Source organism: Capricornis sumatraensis, chromosome 8 (genome assembly GCF_032405125.1).
Source record: "Capricornis sumatraensis isolate serow.1 chromosome 8, serow.2, whole genome shotgun sequence".
Classification (NCBI taxonomy): Eukaryota; Metazoa; Chordata; class Mammalia; order Artiodactyla; family Bovidae; genus Capricornis; species Capricornis sumatraensis.
In genome coordinates, this window is record NC_091076.1 from 99,120,147 (window position 1) to 99,142,012 (window position 21,866).

The following is a 21,866-nucleotide window of genomic DNA, read 5'->3' on the forward strand; positions in this document are numbered from 1 at the left end:
CTGCTGAGAAGTTCTGTATCACTTAAACTGTCTGAGCAAAAGGTCCCACTATGTTAAGTGGGCATAACTGTTAATAATATATGCTGTTATTTTTGGTACCTCTTTTCCCTCAGGATTCAAATAAAAATTAAGAATGACTAAGAAATTAACACAACATTGTAAATCAACCAGACTTAAAAAAAAAAGACTAGGGAGACCCTCCCTGTTTGTTCAACTGCAGCAGTTGTAGCTAAACTTTATACAGAGTGTCTGACCTAAAACGAAGCCCTTCTCTAATGAAAATTTAGTTAAGCCATCAGGATTCTGGAAATATGGGCTCAAGAACCACACTTTAACTTATATTTATGCATTAGAATTTACAGGTATTAAAAAATACACATATATATTGCAATTCTTCAGTTTAAAACAGGTTTTAAAATGATTTACTCAATAGTAAGAGACTTTCATAGCTCAGAAATGTTTTTGGGAAACTTAGTCCATCACCTGAAAAAGTGATTTCACTTTTAAGAAAAATAAATTTGAGCTTATTTTTAAGAAACAAAAGTTTCTATTTCTTCTATATAAAATCTTTTGTTTGTCCTAAATTCAATGAGTTAAAACAGGAAACTCTACAGTCAACCAACCTATAAGACTTTTTCAGAAGAGACTATTTTTACTACCTAGAAATATTCAATGCATGTATTTAATTAACTAGTTTTATCTTGGTTGTGATAGGTCTTTGTTGCTGCACACAGACTTTCTCTAGTTGTGGAGCGTGGGCTCTGGGGTGCGTGGGCTTCAGCAGCTGCAGCATGAGGGCTCAGTAGCTGTGGCTCACAGGCTCTAGAGCGTGCGCTCAGAAGCTTTGGTACACCAGCTTAGGTGCTCTGTGGCACGTGGGATCTTCCTGGACCAGGGATCAAACCCATGTCCCCTGCACTGTATCACCAGGCAAGTCCAAAACATTCAATATAACCAAAATCAGCATCTAGTCACAGAGGTAACGTGAGGGATAACGTTCTAGTCCTAGATATGTAAGGTGGTACAACTAGGTAAAGATCTGGAGAAGATGGCAGGAGATAAGTGCATGTGTGTACAAGGCTCCTCCCCAGCCTGCCCATGGAACTGCCTTCTTCTCTCCCCTATGAATGCAGATGAGGCCAGACAGCTTCTGACTCTGATAAAACTATATTTTTCCTAGTATTACTGTTTCTCCAATGGTGATTTTTTTTTATTAAAAGAACTATTCAAACAGGTGGTAAGAAATTAAACTTTTATCAATACACAAATAAGTTTACTTAAAAGCAGCTCAGTTCCATATTTTAAAAAGTTTGAGAATCTCACCCCGCCAATGTCCGTAACCTAGAAGAGGTTCACATGAAACCTGCAGTTCCACCTAGGAGCATCAGTAAGTGAAGGTCTAGGTACTTTCACATGTATTTGTCTTGTCATCGAAGAGACAGTCAAAAAAAACACATCTCTTGCCTGGCTGAGTAGGAAGAATCCAGAAAAAAGAGCTTCATAAAATGTCTATGAAGGAAAACTAGCAATATCAGAAGAGTTCCAGCACTTCAATTGAGTATAATTCTCTACTATTCTTTTCTTGATTTAATTTCTGTAGCTCGCGAAAACTTACTTCAATCTTGTTGAGCTCGGAACAAATGCTTATCTAAAGAAAAAAATTCCAAAATAAATTTTTAGCATAACCTGTACATATACATGAATCCTCCACAACTACTTAGAGCTATTCCAAGAAAAACTTTAATAATAATGCTTCAAGGTTACAAACAGAATTCAGTATATATAAAATAATTACATACCTGGGATTTCACAAATTTGTAAAGACTTAACAGTAGCCTTTTTGCTTCTGGTATCATTACCACAACAGTAAAATTAGCATCCAGAAGTAGACATATCCAATCCATAATCTGAAGATAAACAGTGAAAAGGGAAGTTAAGATTTTACAAAGTCTATGATTATATCAAGCAGTTATAAGAAAAATAAGCTTTCTTTACAGAAGTCTGAACATTTTAGTTTAGAGATGAAGGAATTTCTAAGCAATCTAAAAAGGCTCTTTTCTGCTTTCATATTTACCATTTTATAAGCATAATTGTGTCTTTTCCATCAGATAAGTCAGTAAAAAGAAAGCCACAGTGATATTTAATCCAAGGGAGAGTGAGCATATTTTATTTAAAAAATTTTTTTGATTAACTACTGGCAGCTATAAAAAAAGAACCCACTCATTTCCTATTCTGAAATATATTACATACATTATGACGTAAAAATAGGGTGTCATGTATTATAGATGAATGGCCAAGAACTAAAATAAAATTACTTTACACTTATTTAAGTATCCTATGTAGCCTACATCTTCAAATGGTGGTGTTAACATGAAAATATCACCCATGAAAAAGCATTAAGGAAATCAATTATCCATTTGCGGGAGGGGGGAAAGCAGATCCCTATATATCCTCTACATCAAAACAAATTTTATATGTATCAAAGCATTAAACACAGAAAAAGAAAATAAATTTATTATGGAAAAACACACAGTGGCTATTTTTATACTCAGAGTGGGAAGGGCCTTAAGCATGACACGGCCAAGAAGAAGCCACAAAGGAAAAGCTCAACAATTTTAACAGTATGAAAATTAAAAACTCATCTATGGTAGAAATTACATTAAAGAAAGTAAAAAGACAGTGATAGGAAATAAGTATTTGTAATACGTTGACAGAAATAGATGAGTATCTCAATATACAATAAATAATTTACAAGTTAAAACGAAAAAGAAAATACAATGGAAAAATGGGCAAAGAATCTGATTAGGCAGTGCACAAAAAGGACTATAAATGGGCAAGAATTGATGGTCTCTTGCTCATTACCAAAGAAATACAAATTAAAACACCCATTTGTTACCTACCGATTGGCAAAGAGTACAGTCTTGGACCTTTGTGGCCATAGTACCTCTTGTCACAACACTTGGAAAGGTAGCCTGGCATGTTCAAAACTAAAAATGCATGTACCCTTTATCCAGTAATTTCACTAATGAGAATCAACCCAGTAGGTGTTCTCTCATAATACGTAAGAATATCTGTATAAAGATGCTCATTGAAGGTTCATTCATAATAGCAAAAAACTGTTAACAATTTAAATGCTAATCAACAGGGGACTAACAAATTAAGATTTTCTATGAAATCAAATGGTGTGCAGGTATATATATCTTGATCCAGAAAATGCACAAAGCGTAGTACTGAATGAAAAACCCAAACCGCAGAACAGCTTGTACCTTATGATCTAATTTATGTCAGAAAGATACAAGAAAGATAAGTTAGCGCAAAGAACAGAAAATTTCTAGACTAAAAGCAACTCTGAGTATTACCTATCTTTAAGAGGGACTAGGAATAGATTATTCAGAGGACACTTATTATCACCCTCTCCCAGTGAAGGTGAGGAAATGCTTGAAAAGGATCACAATAAAGAATCAGAAATTTAAGTTCTAAACATCTATCATTCTTCCCAGCACCAGATCAAAGTAAAAAGATTATCTCACCTGGTTCAAGGTTGGAGGGTGTGTTCCAGGAAGAGTCATTGTAGCATTTTCACTACACTTCAGATAAAGGAAATACAAATACTGGAGAAACAGCTGGGCAGATGGAGAAAAGGACCATCACTTTCATAGAAAATTTTTCTCTATAAAAAGCTAACAAAGAGACTGGAAAGAATTTTAAGAGGCTACTGAAATAAACCATACATCAAACAAACATGCTATAGACATCAAGGACACAAAAAACAAATCGAATGCACTTTCTGCCGTCAAAGAGGAGTTCATTTGGTTTGGGAGAGGTGGGTGAAGGGCTTATTTTGTTTGCAAATAGTAAGTGGAGAAGAGAGACTCCTTCTCTGGGCGATGCTTTTTAGCTTCTGTGCTGTGCTTGCCGTGCTTAGTCGCTCAGTCATGGGCAACTCTTTGCGACCCCACAGACTGCAGCCCGCCAGGCTCCTCTGTCCATGGGGATTCTGCAGGCAAGCATACTGGAGTGGATTGCCATTCCCTTCTCCAGGGATCTTTCCAACCTTGGGATCGAACCCAGGTCTTCCATATTCCAGGCGTATTCCTTACTATCTGGGCCACCAGGGAAGTCCTTCTAGTTTCTACTCAATTGTAACTTAGATGGATGAACCTGGACTTCCAGTTTGGCACCAGCATCATGCCGAACTCTGCCTCCTCCAGATCAATCTAGTCTCCTAGGCACAATTTTTCACCTTGAGGGCTGGGAAATCTCTTACTCAGAAGAAAGAACTCTACAACCTTTTGAATGCTCTAAAAGCTGGGTAGTGTTAAACAGCAACATTTAATACAGAAATAAAATCCTGTATGACCTGTAAGAATACTCACAGTGCTGTGCTGCGCTGGGATGTCCTTCAAATGAGGCAGAAGAAAAGTCTCACTGTATGCTGAGCGAAGAATTGCATTTCTACTTAGGAATAAAGGAAAATCTTACTTCAACAAATAAAGGCTTTTCAACTGAAATTATGAGTAACTCTCTTCCCCAGTGACATTTTTTCTAAATGGATACAAAAGTTCTACTTTTCTAGAAGAGCTCTATCACTGAACATTCTCATCACTAGAGATCATCTCGTATGCTTCACTGTTATAAATAACTGGTATTTATTCAATACGTTAATTTTTAGAACTGACAAAGCTTCTATCTTAGTACAGCTTCTTAAATAATAAAGTTTAAGTAAACTGTTTAAACACAATATTGAATGGAATCCATTTTCAAGCAGAATCTGGAAAAAAAAAAAGAAAGAAAAAAAACCCCACCTTAAACTATCTAACTACCCCTTAGTTTTTGCTTGGTATTGATTATATTCCTGGGAAAGAGACAATACAAGGGAAACTGTTTCAAAGGACACAATAGTGCTGCTCTTTTCGGGGTAAGGGGGCACGAAGTGCTCTCGTCTGCTGTGGCCTGAGGCTTCTCCTTCGACTTCTGAGCACAGCTGTCACAGTTATCTTCCTCAGGATTGAAGCCATTCTGAAGAAATGTAGTTTGTTCTTCCATTTCCCCATCTTGTACAGGATCCATGTAGTCAGAAACTGACTCCATATTGATATCTGCGTCTTGAAGAGTGTCATCATCAATGCTATCATGTTAATTGAAAGCAGGAAATAATTCTTATCAATACTTGAATTTACTGGCAAAATTTTCATTTTCAAAGTTTTAGAAGTCAAAAAATACAATAGATTAGAAAAGCGGTGAAAGGGAATTCTGCAGGGACCCAGTGGTTAGGATGCCATGCTTCCACTGAAGGGGGCATGGATTCCATCCCTGGTTGGCGAACTAAGATCCCGCGCGCCATGTGGTGCGGCTTTAAAAAAAAGGGGGGGGGCAGTGAAAGAAAAGGACCATCAGCTTCTAACTCACCTCAAGAAAACTTTTAGGCAAGCGCAGGTGACTGACTCAGGGATGTCAGGGAGCTGCTGCAGGCAGAGCTGCAGGATCTGCACGTCGGTCTTTTCTAAGGCAACCTCCATCAAGCCAGGGCACATGCTGAGGCCAAAAACGCAAATTACTTTTATATATTAAGGAACTCTTAACTGCAAAAAATTTACAAGCCTTTTTTAGAGTATGAAAATCTGAACTGTAAAAACCGCAGAAATATTTACCTGTAAGAAAGCACGTGTGTTTGGACAAGCTGCATCAGACAGTTGCGGGGATAAAATGATGGCTCTGCTTTACATCTTCCCAGAAGTCCTATTACTACATCCCCAATAATGGTATGAAAGTCAGGGGTCCGCTTAGTAGCCAAAAACTTACGTAGTTCTACTTCGATATGTTTTTCTGAATCTTTCTGGAAGGGCAAAAGTAAACAGTTTAGTATGGTACCAATTAATAAATGTCACTCTGTACTTGAAAGTTCCTAGCTCAACATTTTCTTAAATCACTAACAGCATTCATGTATTCTTGTGAAACTGGAGTTGATATGACAATTTACTGCACAAAGACAAAATGCAAGGAAAAAAACAAAAACCACAAGGATTTAGACATCAAAACTTCTAAGAAACTAAATTACAAACATTCAATGCAAAATTGAATGAGATAAGAGGCCAGCACCATCACATTAAACTCACAAAATGCTTGGTGCGAGTCAAAGTATCACTCTGATAACCTCAACGTACCAGACAAATGTTAGCCATAGCTCTAAAAATGATCACAAAAGGAAGCTAGATAAAAAGTACATGGCATTTCTTTTAACCATGAATTGATTTTCCGTATTTCTAATATTTTAAAATTTACCTGTATGGTTGCTAAGAGTTGTGTGGATGCAGGAACCTCTGGCTGTACACTCACTTGAATTTTTCTTCTCCTTAACTGGAATTCAGTAAATTGATTAGGATCTCAAAAGTGATACAAAAGAGCCAACAGACATTTAGAAGAAAATAAATGTCCCAAAGAGACTGGGACACTTTTGCTCTAATCACAAACTTTTTTAGGGTTTAGTTTTCTTAAAGTGAAAAGTGGGTCTATTTCAAATTTTAACTTAAATATCTTGAAGAGTTTAAGGTTTTCATTTTTTAATAAATAAAATAAAATCACTATGCTCAGGAAGGTATTATTACTAATTGCAAATTGGTCTGTTTTTACAGTTGGGTCTTATACACATGCCTAAAAAACTACTAGATGACATGTCATTTTTAAATAAGGCTGTTAGGGTTCAAGCTTCCAATCAAACATTTGTACTAAGATTTCTATTTAAACTACCAAACTTACAATTCTCTTTGACTGCTCTGAGTTCTGAGATCCAAGTTCACATCCCTGTGATGTTTCCCAGTTTACAAAATGAGGTGTGACATGGGTGCCTAAGAAAACATAAAACACACAATTCTGGAATTTTTTGACCTATTGATATTTACTCAGCCAATCAATCAAACAAAGAACATTAAAAAAACAACCACTCCGGCACAATTCAAGAGAGGCTTTATCGTCCATTTCATTCTACCAATAACAGATCAGTAAACATCCTAAAGGCCATGTGCCCACCAACATTAAGCCGACAGATGAGGCTACTGATGAACCAGGGAGGAAAAAGCATCACTGATTTTGTCTGCAGGACTTTCCCATTACCCCTAAAGTCTGAACACTGCTGTTTAAAACACAGTGTCGCTCTTCAGCCTGCAGCAGTACCTGCAACGTGGACTGTTCTCAATGTATCTCCCTAGACCAATGAAATGTGAATGAACAGTGGCTCAACATTAAGAACAGATTATGCAAACTGGGAGCTCTGAAAACCTACATATCCAACTAGAAGTTTATACAATGGCCTGCAGTTAATAAAACAAACATTTAAGTTCCTACCTGGATCTTGACTATGTTTGAGTTTTCCAAGAGCACCTGCCAATGATGACACTTCACACTTGTATGGAATTACAGTTAGAAACTTTCCATGTAGCATAAACAGATTTTCCCCATAATACCAGAGCTACAAAAAAAGAAGTTGTCAAAAAAAAAGTTATCAAAAATGTAAGAAACCCTTTTTCTAAGATCTGATTCAACAGAGCCATATAACATAAAACAGTAACTTGTGGTGTAAGGAATCTTAGTATGACAAAAAAGGATAAGGCAAAGGTAAATAACTTTCTAGAATAATCTCACACGTTCAATTCATTAATTGAGGTAGGTTTACAAAGCTCTCATTTTTGCCCATGTGTGAATAGAGCATAATTTAGAGAATATTTTCTTTTAACTCATAAAAATCTGATTAATACATATATTTAAAACCAATAAACTGTTTAAAATAAATATTGCCACTACTACACATCTGTTAACATGAAACTCACAAAGGCTACTATAACATAAGCAAAATGTTTTGATGTACTAAAAAGAAAAAAGTAGAATTTAATATTATTTCTATCTCATGATCTCAATTATAAAATTGTAAAAATGAGATAGGTTATAGGAATAAAAAGCTCACATGAAATCTAAAGTGAAGTCTGGGAAAAAAAAAGTGAAGTCTATTAGAACAGCAGAATTGTGAAGTGTTAATTCTGTTTAAATATAAAATCAGCATTCTATGCTGAGAAATCTAGTCTTCTTATCCTCTAATTACAATGATCAACAATGTCCTATATCTTGATTTACATATATCTTATATCTTGATTTGAGTGAATATCCATTCACTGGGCAACCAGTACTTATTGAGCCAACCTGTTAGGCACTGGAGATACGATGAAGAACAAGAAAGACAAGGACCTTTGCCTCAGATAATTTAGTCTGGTCAGCTTAAACTTTAATTCTTTTAAGTATTCTTATGTAATTCCATGATATGTTTACCATGTAATTTAAAAGACTAATTTATTAGGCAAAGTAGCAGCCCTCAGATATAGTTCAAAATATGAAAGTAAAAGATCAAACAAAAGCAAGATTTAAAAGTTTTATTAACTAGGTAATTGTTCTCTCCTGATCTAAAATTAGCTTCTAATTTAGTCTTTTGAAAGTGACAAATGTAAGGAAATGGTTAAAACAATAGCCAAATTAAGTATAATCTTGTAGGTAGAAAATTAAATATTTAATTTATTTTAATCAAAACTGACAAATATTTAGATCTGTAGCGGTCTCTTCCCTTACAATATATCTAGCAAACACAAAAATAATTATATTTAAAAGAAAAAAAGCCAAGGTGAAAAAAACTTACTTGTCCGCTGGTCCCCTGTGGTAACTCTTTTGAAGTCTGCAGCGTTTGAAATTTTGTATTCCATACAGAGAGGCACTCTATAAGGTAAGACATACACATTCCAAAGTTTTCCAAGTATATGTATATAATGCGGAGCAGGGGGTGGGTTGATGGGGAAGGCGGAAAGTTAAACACAAAAGTCTTACTTTAGTAAGTATAAAAATGAGTAATGAAGATAGAAAATCAAAGATGTGAGATCTCATGGTAAGAAGTGGACACGTGCAGGGAGGAGGTATATGGGAATCTGTGTATCTTTCCCTCAATTTTGCTGTGAACATTAAACTGGTCTAAGAAAAAAAAGTTTTTAAATTAATTTTTAATTAATTTTCTATTGAAGTATACTTGCTGTACAATATTATATGAGTTACAGGTATACAATATAGTGACTCACAATTTAGTCATTATAAAATAGTGGCTATATTCCCATGCTGTACAACATATTCTTGAAGGTTATGTTATACAGTCTTTGTGCCTCTCACTCCCCTATCCTATTCTGCCTGCCCCCCCTTTCCCCACAGGCACCACTAGTTTGCTCTCTGTATCTGTGACTCTGCTTCCGTTGTTATCTTCACTAGCTTGTTGTCCTTCTTAGATTTCACACATAAGTGATGTCATACAGTATTTGTCTTTCTGACTTATTTCATTAATGCCCTCCCAGTCCATCCACGTTGCTGTGAATGGCAAAATTTTCATTCTTTTTAATGGCTGAGTAGTATTTCACTGTGTGTATATATACATATGCATATATATATACACATATGTCTATATATGGATATACACACACACATCACTTTATCTACTCACCTGTTGACAGACACTTAGGGTGCTTTCATATCTTGGCAACTGTAAATAATGCTTCTATGAACATTTGGGTCCAAGGTTTTTTCTGAACTAGTTTTTGCTTTTTTTGGATATATACCTAGGAGTGGAATTGCTCGGTTATATGGTAGTTCTACTTTTAGCTTTTTTGAGAAATTCTATACTGTTTTCCACAGTGGCTGCATCAATTTACATTCTTACCAACAGAGTATGAGGCTTCCCTTTTCTCCACATCCTTGCCAACATGTGTTATTTGATGACAGGTCTGAGGTGGTATCTCACTGTGATTTTGGTTTGCGTTTCCTGATGATAGCAATGCTGAGCATCTTTTCATGTGCATACTGGCTATCTGCATTTCTTCTTTGGAAAAATGTCTATTCAGGTAGTGAGTGATATGAGGAAATGTTTTAGAGAAATTGATCAAGGTAAGATGAAGTCAAAGACCTATTCAAGAATTAAGAGGCTACAGTGGGAAAGAGAATGATTTTGGGTGGTAATAAATAAATGAAAAAGAAAGAAGAGACTAAAAGGTACACTTTGATGGAATAAATCCAAAGGACTTTGTAACCGATGGAACTTCAGTTACCCTTAAAATCTGGCCGTGGTGCTCCCAGGACTGCTATGTGATCTTGATCCAGGATGCTGAGTGCAGCACCACTTCGAGCACTGCCAGACACCACAGACTTGAGCAACTGCGACTGAACTAACCTCTGATTTTTTTCGGGTTCACTTGGATGTATTGGTATCAAGGTTTCATATACACATCCATCAGAGCCTGTTGAAAACAGGTATTTATTGCTCATTATTGGATAAGGATAGTTCCATACCTATTATAGCTAAATGTACTAAGTTGTTTGTAAGATTTTACCAGTGTGATAGAGGATTTAACCAGAAAAATAAACAAATCTAACAACTGCATTACTCTATAGTTTCCTATCAAGATTATACTACAAACTTAAAGTTGAGGAAGAAGAAATATTAAAAATGTCAGTAAGAAATGGCATAATACCCTGAAATGAAAATTTGAAGTATCTGTAATAACTTAAAATACGAGGAGATGGCCATGAATATAGACAACCCAGTCAGTAAATGGCTACATCTCTGATTAGTTAGCATCTGGTCTGAACATTACATTTCTTATTACTCCATCACTCTGAAAACCCTGTAAAATTGGCTGGGTTTTGCAGGTCAACTGTTGGCGATTTCCCACGGTTCTGGCTATGTTATATGAAGATTTTATGATCCTTTGGTTCAGACTCCTTTACTTCAATGTTCAAAAGGTGAAACATAAGTCACAAACTTCTGTTCAACAATAAATATGTCCTATAAGCCAAACTTTAACAAAACCTGTTCCTCTTGAGCAAAGATAGTAAGCAGATTCCAACGATCCTCTAGACATGATAAATGATAGGAGCCTTTTTCTTAACAGCCACTGTAAAAATCTGCACATTGAAAAACTTCACGAAGATTTGAAATTGTGATAATAGGAAATGCTTCCTAAATACTGCTCTTGCTTTTCCCCCCTTAACCTTTCCAAAACAACTTCAAAAGAAGCCATAAATGGGGGGAGAGAATTATTGCAAAGGCATTTCCCCTCCTAGATACATAAGAGTGAGATTAAACCTTAGAGGATTAGGTAAAGGTAAATTCCAAAGCAATAAAAACAACAACAGTAACAAAAACTGTAAAGTGCAGGCTGAGTCCAATACTGCTCTGTTAGTGTCCCTTTTCACTTTCATGCGTTGGAGAAGGAAATGGCGGCCCACCCCAGTGTTCTTGCCTGGAGAATCCCAGGGATGGGGGAGCCTGGTGGGCTGCCGTCTATGGGGTCGCGCAGAGTCGGACACGACTGAAGCGACTTAGCAGCAGCAGTGTCCTTTTGACTCTATCACTGTTCAAAGAAGGGCACACTATATCTTAAGGTTGGAAAAGAGAAAATGGGAGTACCAACCTTAGGTGTTAATTACAATATATAAAAAAACCTGGACTTACCATAAAAAGTGATCCACCCTTTTTCATTGGTGTTTTATTATTACTTATGATAAATTTTAAGACATAAAAATTACCTGCAAGAGAACTACTGACTTGCAGACATCTATGACTACACATGGCAAAATGCAGAAAGTGAGGGCATAAATGCTTGTTAAAAAGCATGGAAAGGCAAGTACTGCAATAGCAAACTGTAAAATCCAATGACTAACTTAAAAGAAAAATATTATCCTGTAAGATACTTTTATTTATAAACTCTGAAAGTTTAAAGAAATACTTACTTAATGAGATTAGAGAGATGAATTTCCGACCTACAGATGTACTAAAACTCTGTATAACACATTTTTCTTCTTGACCAAGTAAAAGCATGTATTTGCTTAGGATACGTGAGTTAAACTTTTGTACATAAGCAAAGTAGTTTCCATGCTGCAAAAAAAAAAAAAAAAGGTTATTTTATTTTAAAAATATTCCCATTTTTACCAACTATATTTAACTGTTGAGACCAGCTGTTGTCCCACTGTAATTACTGTAATGAATGCTTAAAAACCTCTTGTCCAACTAAATCTTAGACATTATAAAAATGTTTAATTCAGGCATAGAAATAATTATCACTATAGGCTTTTTAGTATTTTAAAGATATCAAAGTCTTCTGAAAGAAATATCAAAGTCCAATTTTAGTTTTAAAACTCATACTCTGAAATGTCACAAAATGGGCCAGGAATGAAAGATATCACTTACTTTTTCTGTAATGAAAATTAGCACAGGATGCCTAAATACCATGAAACACTTTGTCCACCTAAAAAAAGAAAAATTATAAAATGCCAAATCACCAGTTGAGAGAAACACATCTTCATCTAAATTTAAGAGATTTTTTTTTAAAAATTAGTTTCCAGAGCCATAGAGAGAGCAGAATACACTTAATTCGGTGTTTCAAAATATCTACCACAGGAACCCAGGAGGCATTCCTCTGTTAATCATTCCTGGATTAAATGCAAGTTGCCAATGCTCCCAGAGCTTTAAAGATAATAGCATGAATTAAAGGTGTATGAGACCAGATGCAATGTTTTCTCAAACTTTTCTGACCTGTCTCATTTTTTCAGGGTCATTTTGAGGACTGGTGTTCTCAGGAAAATATTAGCATCTCACCTGTCTTTTTCAAGTGACGTTGGGAACTGAAGCACAGGGAGGGTAACAGCCTGAAACCAAAGTTGCACAACCATCTTCTGGCAAAGTGGGGATTAGAACCCAGATTCTCTACCTGTAGCTTTTTTTTTTGGCGGCGGCGGGGGCAGGGGGCTGTGCTGCAAGCCTTGTGGGATCTTATTTTCCCACCAAGGATTGAACCTGGGCCCACGGCAGTGAAAGCATGGAGTCCTAACCACTGGACCACCAGATAATTCCTTTTATCTATATCTTTTTCCCTAAAGATTTCCTCCAAATACAGCTGCTGACACTTCAGAGGCATTAATTAGGTCTAAGATTCCCTGATAGCTCAGTTGGTAAAGAATCTGCTTGCAATGCAGGAGACCCTGGTTCGATCCTTGGGTCGGGAAGATCCACTGGAAAAGGGATAGGCTACCCACTCCAGTATTCTTGGGCTTCTCTTGTGGCTCAGCTGGTTAAGAATCTGCCTGCAATGCAGGAGACCAGGGTTCAATCCCTGGGTTGGGAAGATCCCCTGGAGAAGAGAAAGGCTACTCACTCCAGTATGCTGGCCTAGAGAATTCCATGGACAGTCCATGGGGTCACAAAGAGTCAGACATGACTGAGCGACTTAAAAAAGATATAACGGGTCAGGATCCCCACTGCTCACTGACTACGTGCAAGTCTTTGCTTGGCCTTTTAGATATTTGGTTTGTATCAGGTGCACCGGGAGGGGCAGCAAGTTAATTAAACAAGAAATGTGATAAAAGAATGGGGATTGGAAAGATATGAAATCAGGACATTTCCTTCTATCATTTGAGTGAGTTATTTTCCCAGTTTTATCCCAGAATTGGGAAAAGAGGAGGTTCCAAAGCACTCTTGTGATTCCACTAACAACAAGCTGCACATTTCTTCAAGGGAATGGGCTCTGACCTTGCAGTCAGGGCTATATGACAGAAGATTCCAATCTTGTGGGATTACCACTTCAAGTTCAAATAACTGACTGACCAGTTGTGTCATTAGGGCAGGACTCATTTGGCCAGAGATTCCTCAATCGCTATCACACCAAAGGCTTTTGGAGGATGTCATTTTGGCTAAGGTTCTACAGATGATTTTTAGCAAGTTTTTTTGTTGTTGGTTTGTTTTTTATTTTAAAAAAATTTTGGCTGTGCCCCAAGGTTTGTGGGATCTTCGTTTCCCAACCAGTAATCGAACTCTTGCCTCCTGAGTTGGAAACTGTGAGTCTGGAATCCCCAGAGTGCATTTTCTTTTGGTAAAAATTGTAAGTATTAGAACTTACTTAATCACTTCTTCATCAGAGATAACAGTTTCAATCTTCTGCTGGGGCTCTGCAAGCAAAGCTTCTAAACCACGAACTGCACCTTCCTTGAACAGTACCAAGGGTTCTGTTCCCTGTATTGAATGTATTCTATACACCTCAGCTGACAACTAGAAGAACATAAAAACATTTAAATTTTTATTATAATGCAATTGCCACCTAAGAGAATAAGGACAGTTAGAGAAGGCTTATCTTTAAGGTACTGATTTATTCTTATTTTGATTCACTTTTGTTTAATAATTATGTATGGTTCCAAAGTCAAATCTACAACATAAAGTACATTTAGAAGTCTAACTTTTGCTCCCATACTCTCTATTCTCTCCCCTGCTCCCCTCCAAAGTAATCACTTGTATTCATTTTTTGTTTCTCTTTCCATTATAAATACTGGAGGTAAGGCCACAAACTGGGTCTCTCAAAATTGGAGGCAAAGAGAAGTACAAACCAAATCATTCATACAGAGTTATAAGTGGTTCTGGTGTTAGAAAAAGACAGATGCCATACATAAATACATGCACCATGTAAAACACTGACCTGCAATCCCAAAACACCATACACGGGATTAAAAAAAAAAAGTGTAAAATTCAGGATCATGTTGCTGTAGGGTAAACAGAAAGACTGGAGCCAACAGGCAGCACCCGTAGCTAGCTAGACGTTTCAAGGGTCCAGGTGATAACTGCCATTGAAACGGTATCAGCTCCATTGTGAACCACTTCTCAAATGTGCCAATTATATCGAGAATTAGACACTTAAAACCAGAGTGAGCTTTTAAGATTCACATAGTTTAAGGTCATCATTTTATAAGAAAAAGTTAATTAACATACTTAGGGGTCACTGGGAGAAAAGGCACAGTTAGTGCCTTTTCATTTCATCATGTGCTACTCTTAAAATGTCTAACCGCATGGAACTTGCAGAGTCTGTTCTACCTATTTCGGGAAACGGAACAATCAAGTTCACTTGTTCTTGCAAGGGACACACCACAAACATTTAAGTGCATGGAAATAACTATATAAATGTGTCATTCATTAATTATTTAAATTACTTCAATATCATATGAAAATAATATATAACATTTTCTAACATACTCAAATTGAGACATTTTACCAAGATATACTATACAATAAATAGAATGAAAACTTGATTATAACATTCATGTCATGTTCACAGACCCTTTAAGATTAATAACTGCCACATTACAAATAATTCCATCTCACCAATAAACTAAATAAGTATGTTGGATCCAAAGACTTACTGTTGCTTTAAAAACTTTATCCAGGTTGACGTCTTCATTATTCCATATTCTCAAGACCTTAAATTAAAACATACAATTAAAAAAAGAGAAGCATTCCAATATCCATTTACATATAACATGAACAGTTAATAAATCAACATTTGATTTGTTTACATATATAGCTTTGAAAACTCACCTTATTATCATGTACAACAATATACTCGCCAGTTTGAAAGTTGCACACAGCTGGACATGTTATAATTTGCCCTTGTTTCACTGACCAGCTCCCCAAGGGTTTCTGATCAGAAACCTAATGAAATGAACATACGATATTTAAAAAGTCAGCTTCAGATTTTAAAGCAACTAAATTTACAATAGAAACAAAAGAAGAAATCATTAGAATGACAGCATTTAATAAAGCTCCTAAATTAAAAAATAAGAAGACAAATATTATATGGATTCCACTTAAAACAGAAAGTAGAATGATGGTTGTCTGGGGTTGGGGTAATTGGGAATTTAATGGGAGTTAAATGGGTATAGAGTTTCAGCTGTCAGATGAAAAGGGTTCTGGAGACGGATGGTAAGCACAACTGCACAACCATGTGAATGCATGTACTTAATAACCTGAACTGTACACTTACAGTCATTAAGATATTACATTTTGTTATGTGTATTTTACCACACCTTAAAAGTAGTTAAACTGAAAAATCTAAGTTTCCAAAATGCAAAATTAGTAACACACTTTGATAATCAACAATATTAGTACATTAAAAAAAAATTGATTCCATTGTGTTCTTGGAACAGAGGCATGAGAAACGAAGTAAGGATAGCTGGAATAATGCCAATTCCAATCAGCCATTCCACTCCTATGCAAACACTACAAAAGGTCCCCTTGACAGCCAGGTAAAAACCAACGGTATCAACAGAAGCATCAAAAAAACAGTTTAGGGAACTGTTGGCAACCTTTTCCCCAAACTTCAAAGCAGGCAGCTAGCTTTCTTTTTAAATTGATGTATAATTGCTGTACAATATTATATAAGTTACAGGTATACAATATAGTAATTAGCAATTTAAAGGCTGTACTCCACTTACAGTTATTATAAAACGTTGGCTATATTTCCCATGTTGTACAATCTATCCCTGCAGTTTATTTTATACGTAACAGTTTTTTCTCTTACCCCCCCACCCCTATTTGGCCCCGCCTCCCTTCCCTCTCCCCCCTGGTGACCTCTCGTTTGTTCTTTGCATCTGTGTCTTTTGTTATCATCACTAGTTTGTTGTAGTTTTCAGACCTAGTGCTATCAGATTGCATTTGCCTTTCTCTGTCTGATTTATTTCACTTAATGAAATGCACCCCAAGTCCATCCACGTTGCTGCATGCTGGGCTTCCCAAGTGGGGCTAGTGGGTAAAGAATCCACCTGCCGAGGTAGGAGACCTAAGAGACACAGGTTCCATCCTTGGGTTGGGATGATTCCCTGGAGGAGGGCACACAACCCACTTCAGTACTCTTGCCTGGAGAATCCTATGGACAGAGGAGCCTGTTTTTTGGCTACAAATGGCAAAATAATGTTTTTTATAAGTGAACATTATTCCATTGTGTGTGTGTACGTACATATAAATACACTTCTTTATCCATTCATCTGTTTGTGGACCCTGAGGATGTTTCCTTATTTTGGCAATTGTAAAAATGCTGCTGCTATATACACCAGGGTGCATGTATCTTTTTGTGTTAGTGTTTTTGGGGTTTTTTAGATAAATAGCCGGGGGTGAAACTGCTGGGTCATATAGCTATTCTAGTCTTTAGTTTTTTGAGAAATCTCCATACTGTTTTTTTTTTTTGAGAAATTTCCAGCAAATTTGGAAAAAACAGCAGCGGCCACAGGATGGAAAAGGTTTTCATTCCAATCCCAAAGAAGGGCAATGCCAAAAAATGTTCAAACTACCACACGATTGCACTCATTTCACATGCTAGCAAGGTAATGCTCAAAATTCTCCAAGCTAGGCTTCAACAGTACATGAACTGAGAGCTCCCAGATTCAAACTGGATTTAGAAAAGGCAGAGGTACCAGAGGTCAAATTGCCAACATCCACTGGATCATTGAAAAAGCAAGAGTTCCAGAAAAACACCTACTTCTGCGTCATTGACTACATCAAAGCCTCTGACTGTGGACCACAACAAACTGGAAAATTCTTAAAGAGACGGGAGTACCAGACCACCTTACCTGCCTCCTGAGAAACCTGTATGCCAGTCAAGAAGCCACAGTTAGAACTGGACATGGAACAACAGACTGGTTCCAAATTGGGAAAGGAGCACGTCAAGGCTATATTTTGTCACCCTGCTTATTTAACTTATATGCAGAGTACATCATGAAGAAGGCTGGGCTGGATGAAGCCAAGCTGAAATCAAGATTGCTGGGAGAAATATCAATAACCTCGGATATGCAGGTGACAACATCCTTATGGCAGAAAGCAAAGAGGAACTAAAGAGCTGCTTGATGACAGTGAAAGAGGAGGGTGAAAAAGCTGGCTTAAAACTCAACATTCAAAAATGAATGTTGATCATTCAAAAATGAAGATCATGGCATCCAGTCCCACCACTTCATAGCAAATAGATGGGAAACAATGGAAACAGTGACAGATTTTATTTTCTTGGGCTTCAAAATCACTGCAGAGGGTGACTGCAGCCATGAAATTAAAAGATACTAGCTCCCTGGAAGAAAAGCTATGACCAATCTAGACAGTATATTAAAAAGCACAGACATCATTTTGCTGACAAAGTTCACATGGTCAAAACTATGGTTTTTCCAGCAGTCACGTATGGATGTGAGAATTGGGCCATATAGAGTGCAGATTTGATGCTTTTGAACTGTGATGTTGGAGGAAGCTTTTGAGAGTCCCTTGGACTACAAGGAGATCAAACCAGTCAATCCTAAAGGAAATCAACCCTGAATATTCATTGGAAGGATTGACGCTGAAGCTGAAACTCCAATACCTTGGCCACCTGATGCTAAGAGCCAACTCATTAGAAAAGACCCTGATGCTGGAAAAGATAGAAGGCAGGAGGAGAAGGGGATGACAGAGGACAAGGTGGCTGAACGGCATCACTGACTCAATGGACATGAGTCTGAGTAACTCCGGGGATGGTGAAGGACGGGGAAGGCTGGCGTGCTGCAGTCCATGGGGTCGCAAAGAGTCAGACATGACTGAGCGAATGAATGACAACAAAACTTTCAGTTTTCTGAGAACTCTCCATACTGTTTGTGTTAATTTACATTCCTCGGGTACAAGGGTTCTTTTTTCTCCACATCCTCACCAACATTTGCTGTGTTCTTTTGGATGACGACCATCCGACAGGTGCGAGGTGATATCTCATGGTGGTTTCAGTTTGCCTTTCTCTGATAATTGGCAATGTTGAGATAGAGAGCTTCTTAAAGACAGAGAAAACTATGTTCACAAGCTCACATAAATACAATTACTTTCTACACGACCACTAAAAGCAAAGTTTAGGTGCGCTTTAGCAACCTAAGCCAGCACTTTCCAGCCTTTTTGGCATCAGGGACTGGTTTCATGAAAGATGGGTTATTCCATGGACAGGGGTGGGGGATAGTTTCGGGATGACTCTCATAAAGAGGGTGCAACCAGATCCCTGGCATGCACAGTTCAAGCTCCTTTGACAATCTAATGCCACCACTGACGTGACAGGAAGCAGAGCTCAGGCAGGTATGCCAGTGATGGGACGCAGCTGTAAATACAGATGAAGCTCTGCCTGCTGGCTCACCTCCTGCTATGCAATCTGGTTCTTAACACGCCACCAACCAGTCTGTGGCCCAGGGGTCTAGGACTGCCTGGGCTAGGCTGAAAAGGGGGCGGAGATACCGTAGACTTCAAGGAAAGTAACCCAGAACTCAAAGGGTGAACCACAGGTGGCAACCAACAAGTCCCTCAGAATCAGGATGTCCACTAAGCTGCCCCCAAAGCAAAAAACCAAAACAAAACACAGACAAAACTTTTCTCCCTCATGAGTGGGTAAGAAGTGTAGGGATACACTGCTAAAGCATTGTTCTGGCAGTGACATCTCCCACCCAATCAATCTCCGTTCAACCCTTCAGCGGGCACCTGGGGTGACAGAGGCCCCAGAAAGGGATCTTAGCAAGGCTATCTCCGGGAGATTCGAAGCGAAAATACAGGTTTCCTTTCCGAGTCTAGCCCACGTGCACGTAAACGCTCTGCCGCCTGCAACTCGGAAACACGCCTCTCTCTCAGGGAAAACAACCCAGTCAAGTTCTAGACCTCATTCAGCGTCCCGAGGAGGCCACGCCGGCTCTCCGATAAGTCCGCTGCACGAGCTCTTTCTGAATTTGTGAGAAATCCGAGGTTCGGGCTCCGAGCTCAGAAAGGGACGAGACGGCAGCGGGGGCACTCCGATCCTAACGCTCTCACCTTATAGAGGATGACGGTCCTGCCGCTGTCCGTCACTAGAAACTGGTCGGTTTGGTCGCTCTGCTCCACTCCGAGGGGTCCGTCAGGCCCGGAACCCAGGGGTACCGCAGTCAACGTGAACCCTTCCTCCAGGTCTGCCATTTTGGGCCAACTTACGGACGGCCTAGCGTTCCTCCCGGCAGGCTTCGCGCTTTCTCTCGCGAGAACTAGGAGGCCGGCTGGATCTAGCGCTCGGAAACTAGGATACCTGTTCGCAGAGCCTGCGACCTCTGCCGGGCAGAGATCGCTAGCGGCGCTGCGAAAGGCGTCGGGTAGGCGGGGCCTGGAGTTTGCGTGAAGGCTCCGCCTCCCAGGCCACTCCACCGAGTCCCGGATGTACTGCTCTGAAAGGGAAACGCTGGGTGGGGAGGGGAGGTCTTACCTGTTAGGAACTTAATCCGCCGAGCCTTGTTCTGGAGGGACTGACGCGTAGGCGTGGCAAGTGGCGGAATATAAATAAAGTAAATCTTTTTAGTGGAAGTGAACTCTCTAGGAATTCCTACCACGGCTTCATGGAACGGTGTCTGCAAAGAAAAATATTTTTCTGTGCAGATTAACTATGGCTAACGTGCCGTGGCATCGTGCTCAGTGTATCCCACTCTTGGGAGCCAGGCTCCTGAACAAGGATACTGGAGTGGGTTGCCATTTCCTCCTTCAGGGGAATCTTCCTGACCCAGGGATCAAACCCGTGGCCTCTATGCCAACTCCTGTATTGGCAAGCAAGTGCTTTCACACTGCACCACCTGGGAATCCCTGAAATAAAGAGGGCAGTCGGTGCTCGTGGAGGCTTTCAACATCAAATATAAAGAGCCACGCTGGAGAACAATCCAGTTTGTCTAAGGCAACAGCATTCTCCCTCAACTGGCTATGTCTCAATAGAGAAATGTGCCGTAGTCGGCAGGATTCGAACCTGCGTGGGGAAGCCCCAATGGATTTCTAGTCCATCGCCTTAACCACTCGGCCACGACTACATGCTATACCTAGCTGAAAAAAAATGCTTAAGTCCCACCACTTCTCAGAAATGGCCCCAGAGGTCAAGTCTCTGCAGCCTTTTGGGCCTCCTGTGTTGTCTGTCTCCCCTGTTTCTCTGAGCACCCATGTAGAAATCTCTCCAGCTTATAAGAAATTCAAACTTGTCTGATGAAGCAGGTGATGTGAAAGGTTCCGCTGGGCAATTTTTTGGGGAAAAAGACCATTTCCGGGAGAGATTTTTAAGATAAACATGACTGATTCAGTCAATAATGTATCACAAAAACTCAGAAAAGAGAAAGTGTGTATGTTCTTAGGGAGAAACCATCTAAACAGGCAATTATTGAAATATGTTCCATGTGCTCCAACACAGGGCAAAATGCCTCCACATCAGTTTGGATTAAGCATCCACAGAGATCATCCCTTGTGTGTGTTTGCTTATGGTCACAGCATTACAACATAAGAGAAAGGAGACTATGCAGCTATCAAAAAAAAAGTGAAAATCGCTCCGTAGTCTCCAACTCTTTGCGATCCCATGGACTGTCCATGGAATTCTCAGGTCAGAATACTGGAGTGGGTTACCTCTCCCTTCTCCAGGGGACCTTCCCAACCCAAGGATCAAACCTAGGTCTCCCACATTGCAGCAGATTCTTTACTAGCTGAGCCACCAGGGAAGCTCAAGAATACTGGAGTGGGTTTACCTTTTCCAGGGTATCTTCCTGAACTGGGGTCTCCTGCACTGCAAGCAGATTCTTTACCAACTGAGCTATCAGGGAAGCCCAATGCAGTTATCATGAAAGAATTTAATACCTACCATAAATTTTTTTCTTTTTGGCTGTGCTTGTGGGATCTCAGTTCCCCCACCAGAGATCCAACCTGGGCCATTGCAGTGAAAGCCCAGAATCCTAACCACTAGGCAACCAGGGAACTCCCCTACTGTAAATCCTTTCTGTTGTTGTTGAGCCATACAAAAGTAGAAAGTCAAGAAATACCTGGAGTAACAGGCAAATTTGGCTTTGGAGTACAGAATGAAGCAGGGCAAAGGCCAATAGAGTTTTGCCAAGAGAATGCACTGGTCATAGCAAACACCCTCTTCCACAATACAAGAGAAGACTCTACACATGGACATCACCAGATAGTCAATACAGAAATCAGATTGATTATATTCTTTGCAGCCAAAGAT

The 21,866-nt window shown here is 38.8% G+C and overlaps 1 protein-coding gene and 1 non-coding gene across 2 annotated transcripts; both read right to left on the reverse strand.

The window, feature by feature from the left end:
• Positions 1–1,240: 1,240 nt before the first annotated feature.
• Positions 1,241–19,816, reverse strand: NOL11 (nucleolar protein 11). The gene is made up of 18 exons (XM_068977742.1): positions 19,676–19,816; positions 15,431–15,544; positions 15,256–15,312; positions 13,968–14,116; positions 12,263–12,320; positions 11,806–11,950; positions 10,122–10,310; positions 8,678–8,754; positions 7,342–7,465; positions 6,757–6,845; positions 6,283–6,357; positions 5,652–5,836; positions 5,410–5,535; positions 4,898–5,128; positions 4,377–4,455; positions 3,531–3,623; positions 1,800–1,907; positions 1,241–1,648 (listed from the first exon to the last, which is right to left on the reverse strand). The coding sequence occupies exons 1-18, from the start codon at positions 19,814–19,816 to the stop codon at positions 1,532–1,534; spliced, it is 2,157 nt and encodes a 718-aa protein (XP_068833843.1). The 3' UTR covers positions 1,241–1,531.
• Positions 19,817–20,603: 787 nt separating this feature from the next.
• On the reverse strand, positions 20,604–20,685 carry TRNAS-AGA (transfer RNA serine (anticodon AGA)). The gene has a single exon. It is a non-coding gene; the product is annotated as a tRNA-Ser (tRNA).
• Between the last annotated feature and the right edge of the window lie 1,181 nt (positions 20,686–21,866).